At 35.5% G+C, this 20,513-nt stretch overlaps 1 protein-coding gene across 1 annotated transcript in view; it reads right to left on the bottom strand.

Annotated features, from left to right (window-relative positions):
* Positions 1-20,513, bottom strand: part of DNAH5 (dynein axonemal heavy chain 5) — a 116,128-nt gene that overhangs the window by 28,915 nt on the left and 66,700 nt on the right. The window contains exons 49-60 of the mRNA XM_063148830.1: positions 20,065-20,278; positions 19,212-19,435; positions 17,089-17,284; positions 12,740-12,912; positions 10,105-10,235; positions 9,052-9,205; positions 8,126-8,393; positions 7,308-7,539; positions 5,717-5,831; positions 5,327-5,503; positions 2,226-2,429; positions 377-556 (exon numbers count right to left, since the gene is read on the bottom strand). Of these exons, the coding sequence (XP_063004900.1) occupies positions 377-556; positions 2,226-2,429; positions 5,327-5,503; positions 5,717-5,831; positions 7,308-7,539; positions 8,126-8,393; positions 9,052-9,205; positions 10,105-10,235; positions 12,740-12,912; positions 17,089-17,284; positions 19,212-19,435; positions 20,065-20,278 (2,268 nt within the window). The remainder of the gene's footprint in view (positions 1-376; positions 557-2,225; positions 2,430-5,326; positions 5,504-5,716; positions 5,832-7,307; positions 7,540-8,125; positions 8,394-9,051; positions 9,206-10,104; positions 10,236-12,739; positions 12,913-17,088; positions 17,285-19,211; positions 19,436-20,064; positions 20,279-20,513) is intronic.

Here is a 20,513-nt window from a genome sequence, read left to right as displayed (position 1 = left end):
CCTATGAACTGAGAACTGGAACAGCAAAGGAAACCAAATCTCAAGGCCTTTTTCTAATTAATTCTAAATTAATGTAGAGCAATTGCAGTAGTGTATTTAACTAGATGACAGATGTTTTAATCTCATCAAGTAGGGGTCCAGAGACATAAAAATCACACCATCTCTTTCATAATTTTGACAACTCAAATGTACAAGTGGAAGTACATTTGAAATATATTTTATTGTAGAAGTACAGTGTTAAAGGTAATAAATTTCAAGAGAGGGGACCACCAGTTAAAATATGGCAGATGAAGTTTCCCACAGATTAAATCCTCAAGTGAAAACAGGTGAGGATGACAAGGAGCAGAGGATGTCCTTGACCGACAAACATACATACCTTCAAAGGTAATACTTCTTTGTTGATGGAAAAAAATACCGCCATAGCTTTCGTCCATGAGCAAAGGCCAGCAACATTCCCACATACTCTCTTAGCTGTCTCAATGTTGTAGTCCACCATTTCAAAATAAGGACTCAAAAGTTCTACCACTTCTTCGTTAATTGTGTCTTTCTGAAATTGCTGAAAAAAATTTTTGAAAATGCAAGTTACAAAACACATGCAGTAAATGTAAATGATATTTACATGTATTTCAGAACACATAGAACACCAGGAAAATCACAAGTGTTACTCATAAACAACTTATATGAAATTATTTGTCACATGTATCTTTGAGACCTTTACAAAGTCATTCCACTCTTATATATACTTACAAAATGGAAAAAAGTTTGCTTTCATTTATGATCTTTGCTATCTCACACTCACTACTCCTGTTAGACAGCTAATCGTTGTTTCAAAATGTCACCGGTCCTGCTAAAAAATTCATTTTGCTTAATACAAAATAAGTTTTAAAATCTTCAAAAAGAAAATGAAGAGCTAAACTCTAAAAACATACATTCTGCAAGACAGTCCTTTCAAAGGTCAAGCCATCTATCTTACCCTTAAATTACCTTGTCTAATTACTGGAATGTATTTAATTTTTAAAGAATTTTTTTTTTACTATTTTCTTGAAAAAGCATATTTTTCCTTTTTCCTCCAGAAAAGCTCTCAATTTTCTCCCTCAAATTTATTTACAATGTATAATGAAACCCAATCCCAGACAAACTTGAAAAAGATCTGTTCCCTGAAGCACAAATGGGTTTAATTAAGCACAAGCAAAATTAAATGTTGAAGTCCTATAGAAAATTAAAAAACCTTTACAAGAAGATGCAATATGAATACTACATAAACAGCATCCATGCCACTACCAACCACACAAAGCTGGTCAAGCCTCTTACTAGACCAGTGACAAATTAAGTAAACTCAAAATGCAGAAATCAGGAATGATAACACTCAGTGGGACAGGAATATATACCATTCATTCCGATAATGTTTGGGTTTTTGATGGAGAGGCATAGCGTATGATGTGGATTATCCTACATTTCATGGACTGTCCGATGGGGCAGAGAGTGTGATGCAAAACCCTTTGAGGTCTGTCTGTCCTTCAGGATTTTTCTTCATACTTTTCTGTTTCTTGAGATGTGAGCTCCCTTCTAGCATCTAACAGGTATATTTCAGATTTCACTAGTACTGCTTACAGCAAAATGTCTTGAGGCACATCCTGACTATAAAGTCAGCTGAGCAAAGATAAATATTATGCAAGATCAAGATAGATAAATCATAATATTATTAGTTTAAGTTATGAAAAGGGATTTGTTTACCAGTTAGTTGGTCTTTCCATTGCCCTAGACAAATCCTGTGAACCAAAAATATCCCACATTTGAAAAAGGTTGTGTTCATCCTAATAACCATCTATGCTTTTCCATATCAAAGCGCAAGCTAAAATGTTGAAAATTCATGAAAAGTTAAATACCAGAAAAAAAGATGTTTGTTATCAGGTTTAATGAAACAGATAAGTAATGGCTATCCAAACCAAATGCTTCAAGCTTTGAGTCCTTTGTCACCTAAAACAATTTCATTGCCTTACTTAGGAAAAATTATAGGTGATCTATAACATGAATTTGCAAGTAGGATTAAAGTTTATTTCATTCTGACATATTTATTCTTAAGCCCATAACATTTGAGATCTATTGTGTGATTTCCGTCGCACATTTGCTCTCCTATGAACACCGGAGAAAACATTGTCCCTTATTTTCTTACATTATAAAAATAAAAATAAAATACATAAAAAAGAAAAAGGTTGCACAAGCACCTGTAGGCTCTGTAAGAAGTTGCCTGTTGTCATCAGCTTCAGTGATTCTTGCCACGATGGGACAGCACAGCGTTTTTCCTGATCGATTTTGACGTGGTTGACTTTGCGCTGGAAGAGCAGCAGCACGCAGTCCATGATGCGCATGATGAGGTGAGGCGGCCGGCCCAGGGTGCGCACCGTGGCAATGTCTGCAGGCTTTATTGTCTAGGAATTGAAAACAAAGGGCAAAGCAATTACTGCTACTGTTCAGTTCAGAAAACATGGAGCATAAGCTCACCAACAGTATTAATCCATGAGAGAAAAAAGAAAAATATATATGTTCTTTTTACCTCTAAAAAGCATGAAGCTAGAAGAACCTCTGCATTAGATTTTCACTACTAACTCCTATCAACTCCTAGGAAACCTCAGCACAGCACCTCCACAGCAGCACCTTAAAACTCAAAACTACCATGAACTGTTTTGACAATAAAAAAGAGAAAACCAGAAATATCTTGAAATTTTACTTGTTTTTTAAATGCAAACATATTGACCAGAAACTGTGTCTAGAAAGGAAATACTTTCTGTTGACATCTAGCAAATGAAGGTAAATTAAGGAAACTCGTATCTGCATATGTTTGCACTTTCCAATACATCTTACCAGGAATATTCCTGGTGTAGAAGCAGGCCTGCAAGAAAAATATACAAGGTATGAAAACCTAGACTTTAATAAGTAAGGCTAAATAAGTCTTACTACCCTAACACTGTAACTCATAACTCTACATCATGAATCAGAAAAGACTTATCAGAAGAGTCTGCTGAAGAGGTCTCCTTAGAGAAGAATTGATTTGAGCAACAAAACCACTGAACAATGGTGAAAGCGGATGGGCAGATCTGCTCCTACAACACACACAACTCTGAGCAGAAGCTTTGCTTATTTAGAGGCCGTTTAATTAGTCCAAGTACACAACAGCCCAAACAGTAAGCAACAGATTACTGAGTAATCTGAGTACTCAGAGTACTGTGAGTGCCATGACATCTTGCTTCTAGCCTAGCACACGCCTCACTGGGAATTCATGAAGGCAGATTTTAATTACTTGTGTCTACACTTCAATAAAGGGACTTAAAAGCACTGCAGACCACCCAGGCTGCCTTCCCTCTGCCAGCCCTTTGCTTCCCTTCAATATTTTGCTGCTTGTTGGGTTCAGTGTGCATCAAATAATTCACCAGAGATTTTCCTGATATCTGTGTGAAAACTTTACCCAGTGTTTCTTAGTGACTGTTAGGAAATTCAGCTCAGCCTTATTTTTGCTAACATACAAATTGTGCCAAAAATTTTTACATTTAAATTTTATTTATTTATTTACTTGTTTATAGTTATGCATTTAATGTGCTATTTTTATTACAGGGCAAAATGCAACAAAGTTTTTCTGAACTCTGACAATTCTTACTCAAACTATTCTCACTATGTGTTTAGAAATGCCTATAAGACGTTCTGTACCTACCTTTCTCTTAATGTAGCATTTATTATACTTAAAACATATTAAAAATTGAGTAAAATAGCTAATCACTTTTTTCCCCCATCTGGGTAATGACCTTTCTATTTACCAAATATTTTAATAGGTATTTATCTACTCTGCAAGCAGAATTCTACTATAGGAATTCCTAGCTCAAATTTGCAAATCTGTAATGATTATAAGATTCTCTTTTTATGATAGTTTGCCTTTCCCCTTTAGACACAGGCAACACAATTTATTATAGAAAATTACAGAAATTCAATTTTTTCCAATTGAGAAGTTTTACAATAATGCCAGCGTCACTTTTTCTTGAAATCAGGTTTTCATTTATTAGCACTCTACATTTCAAGAAGAGCAGTATTGTTCTGGTTCCGCCATTTTAGTCAAAAGCAGAAAGTAACCTTTAATAAGATACAGGTCCAGACACATGATACAGGTGCCATCTTTATACTGCAGATGCTGACTAATTAACATTGCTTATTTTTTCACCTGTCAGAATGTTTGCCTACAACCCGGTTTGCTGTTTTGTTGTTGCTAGCTCTTTAACCTTTTTCCTGTGGCAATATATCAGGGTCTTATAATAAAACCTTTTCCCATATTTCACTTTTCCCAGCTGCCAGGTCATCAACCTTCATTTAGACTTTTGCTCTCTGTCCTTTAAGCATCATGGCAGTCAGAGGCTGTTAAACATCTCTCAATCAAAGTGAAGTCTTACATTCAGAAGATCCATAAAAATTCTTCTACACTAGATTTCAAAGCTAATAATGCAATTCCTTCAGATCAGTCTTTAACCACCTCAACTACTGGCAGCCTTTCAAATGGAGCGGTGTAATTTCCAGCAAATCTACATAAAACCCTTTGAGGTTTGTCTATCCTTCAGGTTTTTTTCTTCATACTTTTCTATTTCTTGAGATGTGAGCTCCCTGCTAGCATCTAACAGGTATATTTCAGATTCCACTAATACTTCACACAGCAAAATGTCTTGAGGCCCATCCTCCTATAAAGTCAGCTGAGCAGACAAAGATAAACTTATGCAAGATCAACTAATATTAATCTTTTTCAATCTTAAATGTATGGACATTCTATTAAAAAAGCTTTACAAGAAACGTATGGTGAAGAAAATGAGGTCTTGATAATGCTACAGCTTCTAAGGAAAGATTTTTTTAAAGACAGAAAATAGTGGACCAGAAAACCTATTGAAAATGCAATTTCTTTGTGAAAACTTAAAATAGAAGGTTTGGATTTGGATGAAATTACAACTGATTTTACATGGACAGCATTTCACTCATTGTACACAAGCTGTTTAATGATAGTATCAATATTTTAATGATAGTATCAATATACAGTTACTAGTCTAATATTAGGCTGCAGCTCATGCTATACTCAATTATAGTTTCAAAGAAAGTTAGAACTTGCCCTTTTCTGAAAACTGACTGTTTTGGGGTTGGTACTCATGTGAAAAAAGAAAAACAAAACAGAACCCAAAAAGGCTCAAAATGCATATATTTTTTTCTATCACGTGAAGAGCTATGCAATGCACCTGCAACTCTGTGTTTCAAAGACATCCACCTTCTTAGTGGTAATGTTGTACATGGTCCAAGTACTAACCTGTAAGGCTGCCTCTGCCTCTTCCAGAGCAGGCTTGGCAGCCTCCAACTTCTCTTCAGCAATGGCTTTGTCAACTGTGATACTGTCTACAATAGCTTGAGCTTTGTCTTTCACTTTCTGAACATCCCCTTTGACATTCTCAGCAGCCTGTGCTTTTACAGTAACTTCTTTCAATACCTAGAATGTGAGAAAACCCACACGCTGTAAGATAAAAGAGGGGTTTTTTTGCAAAATCATATCTGATCAATTCCAGAAAACTCAAATACCATAATTTTCTCCAAAATCCTTTCTTTCCAATATTTAACTTCATTTTAATTATTTTTTTCAAAATAGAATGAAGAAAAGGAGGAAAAAAAACAAACAGCAATACACTTTGAAGGTTGTACATACCATGTCAGCTTTTTCATTGGCAATTTGAAGTTCTTTTTCTTTTAACTCCAGTTCTCTGCTTAGAGCAGCTACTGACTCAGAGGCCTCTTTCAATTTTTCCAGACCAGTATTTATTCTGAAGTTAAAAAGCAAAATAAAAAGCATCTCATTCACTATGTAATTTACACTTTCCAGCTATAGACTGAATCACATCAATCAGAATGAACAATTGCAAAAGATGCTTTACACCAAAAAAAAAACTTGGACAATAACTTTTACCTTTCTGATATCTTCAGAATCAATAAAGTGGACAATGAAGTACATTAATAAAGTTTTTGGCTTGAAATTTTACCCACTTCTGATCAAACAGTATGCCTTTATCATTGCATAAAATCCTACATGTTGGTTCTATAAATGCCACTGCTCCTCTTGAGCCAATAATCAAAGAACTGAGTTCTGTACAGCAGAAAGCATTTTCTGATCACCAAAATTCTGAAAATTATAACCAATCAATATTTCTTATTTGAAGTGGAAACTGAAAACAAACCAAGACCAAGCAAAAGAGAGAAAAATAGTATTGAGATAAGACTTCTCTGATTCATCATTAAAATGCCCCTTCAACAGTGCTTTTTTTTTCTATCAAAAACTCTTCACTTGGGACTTTTCAGACAAGTTTAAAAGGCTTCTACAGAGATTGCTATTGCAAAGGCTATCCAGTACTTGGACAGCTGAACAAATACAGGAGAACAAAGTGTAACCCCCAACAGATTCAGACAGCGCAACTAAGTTTAAGTGGAAGAAATTGGACTTCATGAACTAATTTGGTAAATCTGAAGGCAGAAAACAGGGCAATAGCCTTCTGTTTTACAAGCCTTCACCCTAACACAACTACAGGTTTCAAACTCAATTTGACTTTGAAGACAAATAATGTTTCAATGCCAAATAAACAGTTAAAGCCTTTCTTTAAGGTTTCCAGTTCTTATTAACAATCCTTTAAAACTGAGAAGGCAGTTTTTCTTAAGGGTGATACCAACTGATACACTATAGTTGGGTGCTCCTGACACGAAGATATGTCTGCAAATAGATATCACAAGTTTAATAGAGCATCTGAAAACAGGAAAAATTATATCAAAACCACCTTAATAATGTACAAGTAAAAAGCTCAGGAGTCTAAGTGAGGCTCTGTGTTCACAAAACCACTTAGAATATTCCTTACATGTTCATAATAGGAGGTTACAAGTGTTCAACAAGGAAACAAAAGTTGTCAACTGGCAAATTAAATGCTATTATCAGTATATTATGAAATTACATGTAGATGTCTTCTTTTACTCTTTGAAAACACGTGGGTATAATTTATATTCACCTCATATTCCTTCTACTTCTATTTTTCAAGCACCACTACTCTCCCTGCCCCCCAAATATATATAGTGTTTATCTTATAGGACAAGAGCAACTTTAATATTTGAATAAGCTACACCTTCACATAATTTTAGGAATTAAAAATACCTTTTTTGCTGTGTGAGGAGACAAGCCATGCATTGAAATGAAGCATACCAGACTATACCTACCTGGGGAAGAAAACCACAGAAAAACAGAAGAAACCAGAGTTTACCTGTTTGATAATATTTGCACTTCAGCATGCTTTTCTTTGTATGTGGTTTTGTATCCCTGAATAAAGTTCAGGTAGGATTTGGGAGTCACATGTGTAGAACGTCTGTATCTTTGAAAGTAATCAGAACACTTTTCTGCCACTCCATCCTGGAATGAGCCCATACACTGCACAATTTCCCTCTTTGTATCAGCACTGCAGTCCATATCAAATGAGGACAGGAAGTGTTCAGACACTTAGGAAAGAAAGAAAGCCTAAATGTAAGTAAATATTTATAAAAGTATCTTAGCTAATAAACAAGTCACTATAAAACAAGTCAGCATGTAGTATCTTGGCTTTCGCCCAGCTTCTGAAAACCCAATCTTCTTTACTCTTCACCATCAGATTCTGAATATTATTCCACATGTGTGAATAAAAAGTATAGCTATGGATCTGTCACTATTCATCTCCAAAATGTGCAACTGCTTTTTCACTCTGGACCTAGCTGCTACCTACCAGGGACTGGATAATCACTGCCTTCTACTGTATGCTCTATCACAGACATATTCACAAATAATCTCTTTCTTTAATAGCATCTTTGCATTCTTTACAAATACTTTTAAGACATCTTCACAGGGAATTTTTCTTTAAACTGTGTTCAAAACCATTCCTCTGTTAGGAATATTTTGACAGCTTAATAAAACAGGCATTTAAGAAGAGAATACTGACATCAAATTTTAGAATCAATTAAGTTTCTTCTGGTAAAATTCAACACAATTAAAACATCTACATGACCACTGATCAGAAAATTATGTGTCTGCAAAGATAAAACCTACCCGTACCTGCCACCAGCGCATCCTTAGGCCATCGGCTGAACCAATCTATAGTGCATCCAGAAATGAGAGCAGGGAACTTCAGGGCCCTATTTCGGAATTTTTCACCTACTGGTGAAAAGCAAAGAACTACGTGAAGGTTCTCACGGACTCTGGCCATGAAATAGTCATACAGAGCTTCACTGGTTGGAGGTCTTCGTGGATACTCCTTTTTGAAGAAGGGAATGAGGTCACTAATGATCTCATCTACCTCATCACGTGCAAATAAGTTTGAGACCTTTGGGAAAAGGAAGATTTTTCATGCTTTTTGAGATGATCCAAAATAGAGGATACAGCAAAAGGTTCTTTTAATACACACCATTGTAGGAAGGGACATACATCTCAGACACTGAAATTATTAGCACCCCCCAACTCCTTTCTTTAAACAAGAAGTTTTAATGAAGTGATTCCATCAAATAGACTGAAATCGAACTTGCTGTAAATTTTAAACCCCACCCTACAATAGCTTTCATTCCTTCTCTTTAACTTCTAATAACTAGTAGCAATTACTCTGAAACATAACCCTAAAATAATAAATAAATAAATAAAACGAATAAAATCCATCAATTCTGGACATGAATTTACCATACCAAAACTAACTGTACACTAATAGTTAATTTAACAGACAACTTTTAAGAACATCAGTAATAGTTCTCAAGTCCAAATTTTATTTTTTAAAGCTGTTCTCATGTCCCTTAAGATCACTTCGCTCAGTCTAACCTAGGATTTTGTAGATTTTGGAGACTGCATTCATTTTTAGTACTACTTTAATGACAAAAAGCACTTGAGTTCTAGTTTTTGGAAGTGTACTCTTGACTTAAAACAAAATATTCAAACAAACTCTTTCGTTGCCTCACAATTATGAACTTTAAAAAGCAGAAAATTGATCATCTTACCTCTCCTGATGACAACACATTGTTCAAGTATTCCAAGAATGACTCATCTTTGATCTCATTGTCTGTAAAAAGAAAACAGGTGCCTTTGCCTTGCAGTCCTGCTGTTCTGTATAAGAGTTTCAGATCTTCCATCAAGTTTAAAGTGTTGTATGATCTGCAAAAAAAAACATGCTAGTTGAACAAATACTCATCTCTTTTTAAAAAAGTCTTCTCACCAAAAGGGTAAAAAAACCTAAGCAAATTTAAGTCAGAAACAATGTCTTGGAACTTAAGGCATAAAGGTGCTTATTTCAGATAGGTCCTCTGATGAGACCCACACCAAGGGACATTCCCACATGTGACCCTACAATTCCTTCTGCAGCCAACACACCTGCAAAAGATTTAAAATAATTTCACTTTGCTAAAATGACATTTGAGTACCAAAATTGACCTGTCCTACAGACAATTGTGATGGTATTCATTCTGAGACATTCAGAGGAGGATTTATAACTTTTTTTCATCTTTATTTCAAAAGACACCATACTGGGTTGAACAATGCGAAATAAGGGAATAATGTACTTGGAAAAGGTTGTCAAAATACTGACAGATACCTAACATCTAGCAAATTAGAGGGCAGGGATAAAGATTTGTCCTTCTCAGATGACAGTATTTCAAATATTAGAAGATTAATTCATAAAGGCCTTTTGGATAGATAAAGATTCGTCCTCCTCAGATGACAGTATTTCAAATATTACAAGATTAATTCATAAAGGCCTTTTGGATAGATAACCACCTAAAAACGTTTTCAGTACCATTTAATGTACTGTGTAAAGATGCAAAGATAACTTGAAACCGCCAATACTCTTTCTGTGAAGGAAACAAAATAATTTCCTACTCCAAAGATAGCAAAAATTCACAATTATTGTAGAAAATCACATAGATCTAGTAAGTTTCAAAGGATAGTCATGTCCTTCCACTCTATGTGATGGTGATCAGAGAATGTGAGCCTGTTTTATTTATAGGAAGACTTAAAACTCAAAGTACTTATTTAGTTAAATTTCAGGTAATGCTCACCTTGTTAACGTTATCTGGAATGTGTCATAGCCAGCTATGAAGGATGCCAGTCTTGTCAAGCTCTGCTTTCCTGAGCCACCAACTCCAACTAAGAGAGCATTTCCATGAGGAGTGCGAATCACGCGGGAAATCTGTGTAATATACCAGTCATTCATCAATACAATGTGCAAGAGTCACACACCCAAAAATTCTAGGCTACCATATTACTAAAGTTATATTAGAAATGAAGAACAAATTAAAACTTTAAGGTTTAATTAAAGGATTCTATATTACTATTAATATATTCTGTGGACATTTGTACTTCGCAGTGTTTAGTGTTGACCTGTCAGATAGTATAGCAACCATTTGATTCCATCACTGTGTAGGTTCAGTTATCAGTAGAATTACATCTCCCACAAAGTGCAAGTAAATCTCAGCTGTGATTTCTTAGTGATGTGCTATCACAGCATGTTGGATTATCAAAATTGGGAAGGAAATAATTTCCCCAATACCATGACCTTTGGATAACTTTGGTAAGACTCATCTCATTGCGACTGAAGGACAGGTTGTCCCAGGCATGTTAAATTCGGGACAAAGTGTCTTCAGTATTCTCTGCAGCAGGTAATAACACTGCCTTTATAATGAAATTTGTTACAATTCTCATTTACTTGACTGTAAAAATGCACAGTATCAAGTATGAATATTTGATCGCAGTGAAACATCTCCCTATTAGATCAACATTTCTTTCCCATTTCATTATTTATATTTTAAATCAAAAGGCAGTAGCTTCCTACTGCTCCACATTTCCCTTCAATTCAGGACTGTGCAGTGTAAACAAACAAAGCCTTTAGAATTCAGAGCAAAAAAAATTTCAGCAGTAACTGTGAACTGCATACAGAACTTGTCTTACAGCCCATAGCCAAAATACAATGCCATGAAACATGGCAGCCCATCAGTTGCAAGAGAACAGATCCTCACTGTACCCAGAAGAGCCTATATTAATATCCAGAGCAGCACAGAGCCAATTCCCTCTCAAAGACACAATAATACCATCCAGCTGGTTAGCAGCTGGTATCCACCATACAAGCAATGATGCACGGGATTGGCTTCTGTTCTCTTTATTATCTTGAACAGTTCTTTGATGACTCCAGAATTCCATCGTATCAGTAAACAACCTGGGAGACTTTATTTACTTGCCCTTTCTCTGACTTACCTCCTTCTAAGCCATTAAAGATAGTCATGCCAACTTCCTCTAATTTTAAACCTATTAATTTTACATATTGAATGTAATGTATTTGTTATTTTCCATCGGTTAATGTTTCACAAGAAAGATAAAATCAAGTTTGAAGGCTTACTCTAAGCTTTATTATTTAACGAGAGAAAGAAAATTTAATTTGCACAACATCCCTGCAATACCACTCGTCATTTCAATAATGGCTATTAGATCTGTTTCCAGGCAGAGGCACACAAGCTGTTAATTGGAAACTTTGCTCTCTATTTAAGATATCCCTCAGCTTTAACTCATTCAAGCCATATTATGTCAGCTCAGATTAGGCATTACCTCAACTGTGCCTATCTCGCTTTCTCAGGTCTACACAGTTGTTCGTGTTTCCAAGAATTTAAAATCATATAAACACTTTTTATCCAAGCAAAGCACTTTGCATAAAGCATAAAATTATCATTTTATCCAAGCAAATACTAATAAAATATTTCAGGTATTTACCATCTAGCTACCCAAAGATATTTCTGATGACAGTTGGCTATTCAGTGAAAAAAAAATGTACTGCATCCTAAACTTATATAGTTTTTTCCTAGAAATAAATGAGAAACTTATTGGTAAGTATGATGATTATTTACAATTGTCCTAAAGAAATCCAGAGCAAAACATCATTAATTTTGCCATAAAGCTTAGAAAGAAAGAGACTAATTTTGCAAAATAACAAGAATTAATGCAAAAATTTTGAAAACCGCAGATGCAATGTGTTTGTCAACTCTAATTAAACTGTTTTGATATTTAATATTGTATTTGGGGGGATGATGCAATTACATATACAGTTATTAATAATTTAAAAAATACTGAAAACCTCAGTATTCTACTTAGACAATAGGGGTTCTAGTGTTAAAGAAAAAAAAAAAGCTCTCCTTTCTATGAGCCTATTCTGTGTGAACAATCATATCAAGCTGTGCTGTGCTGAAAGTTATGGTCAGCTCCAATCCATAGTCAAAAGAACTTTAAAAGTAGTGAGCATACTGTGGATCTACAAAAGAATTTTGGACTACATTAATTCCTACTCTGCTGTGCGTACTCCTTCAGAAGCAACCAATTATGTCTTAACCTGAATTTCATTTGACTCATTCCAAAGACAGGAAGGGCTCCCAGAAGAATTAAGGAGGAAGGTTGAAATAAAATTAGAATAGCTAGCACCATGATCCCACCAAACATAAAAGATAGGTATAATAGTTCCATCTGGTGCATTTTCTAAAAAGTTTTTACTAGGTTTTAATACCTAGTCACAGTGTGACGGATCAAATATTTGATAGCAATAAATTAGCTGCTGCAGTTTCAGAAGTAATTTACCTTGATTCATGCATATCTCTATTCAAAGGAGATGTGGGCAAGTGAACAACAACAAATGGCAATCCAGCAAGACTGTACCTTGACTAAATGAACCATGGCATCCTCGAAGAAAACCATGTCCATTCCAGTACCACGAACATTCTCATTGTATGCTTGCAAAAACTTATTTAAACGATCCCGTAGCTGATTAAATGAGGAGATTGGTTCATAGATTTTGGGAATATCTAAATTAGCTTCCTCTGGTTTCTCATCTAGAACAAAAAGCAAGTAATAAAACCTTAGCAGTTTAAATAATTGACAAAGGTTCAATGAGGGGACAAGTAAGTGAAGATAACTAGAAGTTTCACCACCCAGAAACAGGTTTATTATACATAATATTATATATTAGATGTACATATGAGAGTGCTGAGTACACCCTGCCTGCAAGAAATGGTAATTTCAGCAAAGTAATTTTTAAAGACAAAATGAGAAAAAAACCTAAATAGCTGTCTTTATCTGAAACTTGAATGATGAAAAATGATACTTGTTTAGGTGCTTGGAAAAAAAATAGCACCAGAGAATGAAGGTAAATAAATACTGCAGTTTAAAATTGCAAATAATCTTTTCTGTAAAAGAAAAACAGTCTAAATTGATTAAATAATTGCTCTAGAAAAAACATACTCTTGAAATTAATAACTGCCACAACAAAAAATATATTCACCGCGAATTAGCATACATTTGTTTCCTTAGGTGATATTATAGGCACAAGTCAATTCTCAAAGAAAGGAGGTAACACTGCCACTGCCTCATTTCTCCATTCATAACCTTAATCATGCTGAAAGGTGACATGCTTTCATTCATAAGAATTCTTACAGCAAATAAAATTACAGAAAATTGAGATCATCAGGGACCTCTGAAGATCATCTAGTCCAACCCCATGCCCAAGATGGGCCACCTAGAGCTGGTTCTCCAAGACCATGCTCAGGTGGCTTCTGAATACCTCCAAAGACAGACTCCACAACATCTCTGGGCAACCTGCACCAGACTGTCACGGTGGAGAAGAAAAATTCTGATGTTTCTGATGATTTCTGATGTTCAAGTTCTTCAGTAGATTTTATCCAGTATATCTATATCTTTCTTGTATTGGGGATCCCAGACTCGGACGCAGCACTTCAGGTGTCACCTTACAAGTGCTGGAAAAGGGAAAGGACCACCTCTCTTGGCCTGCTGGCTATATTTCTTCTAATGCAGCTCAGGGTGTCACTAGTTTTTTTGTTCCTGCAAGGGTACTGCTGGGTCATGTTCAGGCTGGTATCAACCAGCACCTCCAGGTCCATTTCTGCAAAGCGGACTTGCAGGTGGGTGACCACCAGTGTATACTGGTGCTTGGGACTTTTCCTCCCCAGGTCCAGGACTTTGCACTTCCCTTTGTAGAACCTTACGGAGTTCCAGTTAAGTTATCTGGGAGCCAGCACAACCTCTGGCATATCAACCACTCCTAGTTTTGTGTCATCTGGGAGCTGGCTTGAGGGTGCACTCTGCCCCATCACCCAGACCACAAATGACAGTGTTGAGGATGGCTGGGCCCTGTGCTGACCCCTGGGATACATCATTGGGATGTGCTGACCATTGGGATACTGGTCTCTGATTAGACTTTGAGCCACTGAACACCAACCACTTTCTGGGCTTGACCACTCAGCAATTTTTAATCCATCTCACTTCTCATCCAGACCATATTTCATTAAAAAATACCTGACAAATCTCATTGAAACAGTGCCAGCAGACAGACATCAGGGGGCTTTAGGTTGGTCATTTGGATTTCCTCAAAAATAATACTAGTACAGTACATTTTGCTCTCATTTACATACATTTAGCTCAATTAGTTTCAGGATTTTGTGAACTATATATGCTACAGGATGTATTTTTCTAGTTATTCTAAATCATTCAGTTTTGCTAAGCCTCTTCTAAATTGCTGAAGAAATATATAATTCAGAACATTATCTTTAATTGGGATAATTAAAATCAATGAAATAAATCATCCCAGTAAAATAAGTATTTCCCTAAGGTTTAGTAAAGCACTAGAAGCCAGTGGAAGTTAAGGAACAAAAAGGTGGGGAAAAGAACTCCAACCCCCAAGTAAACTCAACTGTATTTAGAATAGTGTCTGTAACTTTTTTCTTCTTTCAAATTTTTCTCCATTTCCTTTCTATTCATCTTTCTAATGCTCATGCAATTTCAAAGGAAAAAAACAACAGAAAAACAATAACAAAACTAAAACCCCAAAATACATACTTAAAAACAGATTTTAAGAAAATTACATTTTACCACAGAATCTACTCTATCAAAATACACAAATTATTGATTCTTTTTCAGCTGTCCTTTATATTGCATTTTTTGTTTGCTTGAAGTCACCTTAATTTCAGAACTTTTATCTCTATATTGCTTCTGCATATGAACACTCCTCTAGATTAAATCTAATTAAATCAATTGACTTCTTATTTTAACCTGTAAAAGCACTGGTTAAACTAAAGGAGTATTCCAGGTGGAAATCGATTTCTTACAAGTTGAATAAGACATTTAAACAAATTAAACCTGATAAGAAACTAATAAGAAATACATCAAGAACTTAACCTGCAGTGGTACTTTTACAGTTTTGAAAAATTTAAAATAATTATATCATCTTAATTCTGCTTCTACAGTTTTATTATTAATGTCCAAGGACAGTATAATCAAGTACAAAACCTAGGAAAGGGAAGACTTTTCCATTATTTAGAGAGGCAGCCAGAAAAACGTATTATTTTAACGTCTTGCTCAGTCTCAAGATTCATAATCAAAAGTAATAACTAACAATCTCAAAACCAACTGATAAAAACACCTTTGAATAGGTAGAGGGTCTTGAGATCACTAGCACCACAAACAATTCCTTTGAAGCTAAGATGTAAAAGTTGACGAAGATCTAAGTCATCCTGTATTTCTCTCAGGGACAAACATATTGTTTGCTTTTACAACCCAGAGACAAAAAGATTATCTGGTACCAGTAAACATATTACTGATCTCAGCATAGGGCTCTTTGAAGTCAATGTCAGATGTCATTTTTAATATATTTAAGAGCTTAGAAATCAAGGTCCTGCTTGTACACTCCCACCACAGTGGGAAATACTAAATGCCATTATAGGAACAAATAAAACAAAATGACGCTTGTTATTCTTTTCATTTAAAGCAAAAAACAGAAAGGGAGTTCTCAAGGCTCGGGACTTAGGTTAGGTCCTGAAATCCATTGAGGGCAAAATACAGCCTTTCTATATGAGAGTCTCCCGCTTTGTATTTAGATGAAGTTCCATGCTAAAAGGCATGTTACAGGACAGGTACGTTTAATCTGTCACCAAAAATGAAAATAATTTTGAGAAATACCTTTATCATTTATCAAATGTTGAGAAATACATTTATTTTTCAGTTCAATATGATGGTTTCTAGTGTGGACTTAAATTTTCATATTAAAAATCACTCCTCACTGTCTCGGTATGCATTCTGACTTACATTTCAGTCTTCTCTACACTGATGAAATTTAGCAAGTTATTTAAGGCTGTAATTATTTCCTTTCTTACACCAATTTACTTTTACTTCTATTTTATTCCTTCCAATGAAATATGTCCTATCCTTTATTCTCCTTTTGTCACTGCCTTCCGTCCACTTCAATTGTTCAAGGGAAGGTTCAAATAGCATTGGCCATTCATGCCAGTCTCCAATTGCTCCACTCTCCATCATTGCAGTGATACCAACACAGATAACTGAATCATCTAACGACCTTCCCTAAACCCAAACAAATGTCTTCTGTTCTTTTGCAAAAATTGATAAATATTCCCGGGTAATTTAGTGAGGTCGGCGACACCACATTTTTGTTTGAAAGACATAAAGGTATTGCTATAAGTCATACAGGTTTTTAAAGAGGTTTAACAAGCATTCAGGAAAATTTGAATTAATAGTCATTTGTTACATTTAATAGTTACTTCCTAAGAGTATTGGATTAGCCCAGAGACAGTATTTTTTAACCAGATTTCTGGGGCATGTTACCTACATTGCAATCCTTTATCTACAACTGCAACCCCACCATTTCAGGTCATTCATAACAAATTTCCTTGATCCTTTTGGAATAAAAAAGACTCATGCTCACTATTTGGCAGCTCTGTCTTTCTGCTACACCAATTTAAATGAAAGCAAGGCTCTTCTATACAGACACTGGATATCAATACAGACTTAGAAATCTCATTAAGATAAAAATTTGCCACAGCTGGTAACATAGATTACCTTCAAAGCCACTGGATGAAAAAGACACTTTTGATGCATAAATTTAGCATTAATTTTTACAACATATTTTTCATAGTATCTAAGATTATCATATCCCCTTGCCTAATTTTATAATTTCCATTATTCTTAAAGTAAATCTTTACCAGTTCTTGCAGGTGCATCCCTTAAGAAGTCAACAAAGAATGCATCTGTTTCATGATTCAACAAAGCTTTCAGATCTTCAAACTCCTCCTCAATGAGTTTTGCCACAGCTGTATGAAACCAATCAACATCTTCTGAGGTTGTGAAACGATCAGCAATAACACACTTGCATTCATGCTTCCACAATTTTATCAGCACCTACATGCAAAAAGGAAAAAAATAAAATAACAGAAAGGAGGCATCTCACAGAATCACAGAAGGAGAGTGGGCCAGTTTGGAAGGGACCACAGTGGGTCATCCTCCCTGCTCAAGCAGGATCATCCTAGAGCATATGGCACAGAATTGCATCCAGATGGTTCTTAAATATCTCCAGTGAAGGAGACTCCACAACTGCTCTGGGCAACCTGTTCCAGGGCTCCATCACCCTCCCATTAAAGAAGTTCTTCCTCATGTTCAGGAGGAATTTCCTGTGAATCAGTTTCTGCCTGTTGCCCCATTCCTTGGCACCATCGAGCAGAGCCTGGCTCTGTCCTGACACTCTCCCTTCAGATATTGGCAGATATTAATGAGGTCTCCCCTCAGTCTTCTCATCTTGAGGCTGAACAGGCCCAGGTCCCTCAGTCTCTCCTCTTAAAAGACTTGCTTCAGGCCCTTAACTGTCTCTGCCAGACACACTCCAGGAGATCTATGTCTCTCTTGTACTGAGGAACTCATTTGGCTTGCAACAAAATGATACCAACTTTAAAGCTTTGCCTTCATTTCTTAACTTAAAAATAACATCAACATTAGAAAATAAATAGTTCTTCAGAAGAGGTACCTTGAGCTTCTTATTTTGCCCAATAGGAATTTAAGATTATATTCAGTTAACTATGGAAGAAGTTTTAATCTAGTGTTCCAAAGTAAGGCATACGAAGATTTTACTTCCTCAGCCCTAAAACCACATCCATACCAGTTAACATGTTTATGTATTGATAAACCACTTTTCTAACTGATCATTAAGTAGTAGATGGGTGAAAATATAAGCATCATGGCACTAATAATTTCATGACAAACACAGATAGCAGTCCCAATGCTACAGTAAAAGCAGTTGGAGAATAACAACAAAGAAAAATGTTTAAGTGTTTATATTATCCCTTCTCCACCTTTTAACTCCCTCCATTTGGTCACAGGATGAAGGAGAACCTGTCAGGCTGTTAATATCAGCAGCACTCGTTTTAATCCTATGATATTACCATACAGTAGTAGAAAAAATTCCAGGTACTCCTTGAAGACCTTTGGTTCAGCCTACAGAACTCTACAATTGACACATCAAGGCTCAGAATTAATATGTAAATTTATATAATAGTATTTTGACCAATTGGTTTTTACACTTCAAAAGCCATTAATAGTGTATATACATATACATATATATATATAATCTAAGTGCTCCATGTTTTTGCTGCAGAAACTAAAATCCATTCTGAAGTTTAAATTCAGATGCAGTAGAATTCAGGAGCTTATTGAACAGAGACGCACATTGCAAATGAACCGATTATTTAACAAATTTTACATGTTTTCCATAAGCATTGCTTTTCCAGCACTACATGTTTCACAGCTCTAAATTACTTTTCCTTAAAATAATTAGAAGAGAAATTATATTTTACTGGAAGAAAGATGGATTATGGAAAAAAAAAAACATTACTAATACTTCTTACTACTTCTTCCTTTTAAACCACAAGCCAGAAACAAATTGTTAGACAGAAATTAGGCTGTGACTGAAAGTCTCAAGACAGTAATGGAGAGGAGAAACTATTCAATTTTTTAATCAATACTTGAGCATTTTCATAGGGTTAAGGTAAGTTCATTGCCTCTCACTTATTTTCTCACTTCTTTTAAATAAAGTAGCATTTGTCAGTAATAGGAAAAGCAGATAGAAGCAAACTGTTGTGGCAAAAGAAGTGGGGATTGTCATCATTTTGAAACAAAGTTGTCATTTCAGTTGGTACTATAAAAGCTGAACTAAAACACCTTTGCCTCAAAAAATCCACTAAGGTGCATTTTTTTAAAGCAAATTCAAATGCCAAGATAGACTCTCATCCCCTTTCCTACACTAATTATATCCAGGTCACTGATGTGCTGCACTTACCTGTGGTTCATTGATCACTTCTGATGTAGTGTTCAGCATTCCTTGCCAAATCCTCGAGAGGTCTCGAAGGTTGAAGACATAATGAAACTTGGCTGGCGTGGGCAACATCTTCAGCTTGGTAACCTGCCACAGTCTGCGTGTCAATGGAACCAATTTGGCTACTGTTTTCTTGACATCGTCTGAAAATCCTCGCTCACTACAGTAGTGTCCTTCTCCAATTACACCTGTGGAAAGAAAAATTGCCAAATCAAAGACATGTTAGCACAACACCAGGAGCAATGACTGTCTGAATCTTCTGTTTCTCTTCTTTTTCCAATCCTAAAAACCTTTTCAAATTTGTTAAAATGGCTTTCCAGTGTATATTTAAATTTTGATTCAGCCATTCTTAACACCATTCTGCCACTGGCTCAATGGCTATTTAACTTTTAATTAACAGCATATTAAAATGTTTTTTTCCTCATAAATTAGTTTCCACTGGCCTTGAATAACTAATCTCCTGCTGAAATCAGTATGATCCCATTCTTTGAGAAAGTCTAGTCTTTAGTCACTTATTCTTAGCAGCAGTGGCACCTGAGCAACTGTCCAGCATTGTCACTAAAAAATATCTTCATGTCATTCTTATTAAATCTGAGCATACCAAGAATTTCAGAGACATGACTGGATCTGAACAATTTACAGATTGATGATGTTGCAGGTGGGAAGTGATTACTGAAGAAAAATACGCTGGTAAACAAATCGGGGAAATTAGGCCTCAATTTTAACAATAATGTGCACAAATAGAATGATAAGGGAAAAACAACTACTACTTTAAAAAATGAGAAATGAGATGACTACAAAGCTAATTTCCCTTTACCAAAAATTTTGTCAATGGAAGAATTGGAAGGCAGAGTACAGTTGAACACCGAAAATTGTCTCTTCAGCCTCTGTGGAATATCATTGCGACCTCCCCCAGGGTGGATCATGGCAGCCAAAAACTGAATGTCCACGATGTTGGTAAATTCCCCAGGTTTTTCCAGGTTATACAGTCCTTTCTGTTCCATCAGTTGCCTAACTACCTCATTAGTGACCTGTAAAATAACCAGATTTTATATAAGACAATATTACATGTACAACTGAATGAAATACAGAACATACTTAAATGTTTGAAATACCTAACAAAGAGTATAACACTATCTTGCCCCCTATCCCTCTGTTTATTTCCTTCAGCATAAAAATGCACAGCAACGAATAAGAACATTTGGTAAAATCTAAGGATAAAAATTGTGGGAGTACAGGGGTACCCTCATTTAGAACTAATCATTC

This window comes from Melospiza melodia, chromosome 1 (assembly GCF_035770615.1).
Source record: "Melospiza melodia melodia isolate bMelMel2 chromosome 1, bMelMel2.pri, whole genome shotgun sequence".
Lineage (NCBI taxonomy): Eukaryota > Metazoa > Chordata > Aves > Passeriformes > Passerellidae > Melospiza > Melospiza melodia.
This window is presented reverse-complemented; position numbering and strand designations above follow the sequence as displayed.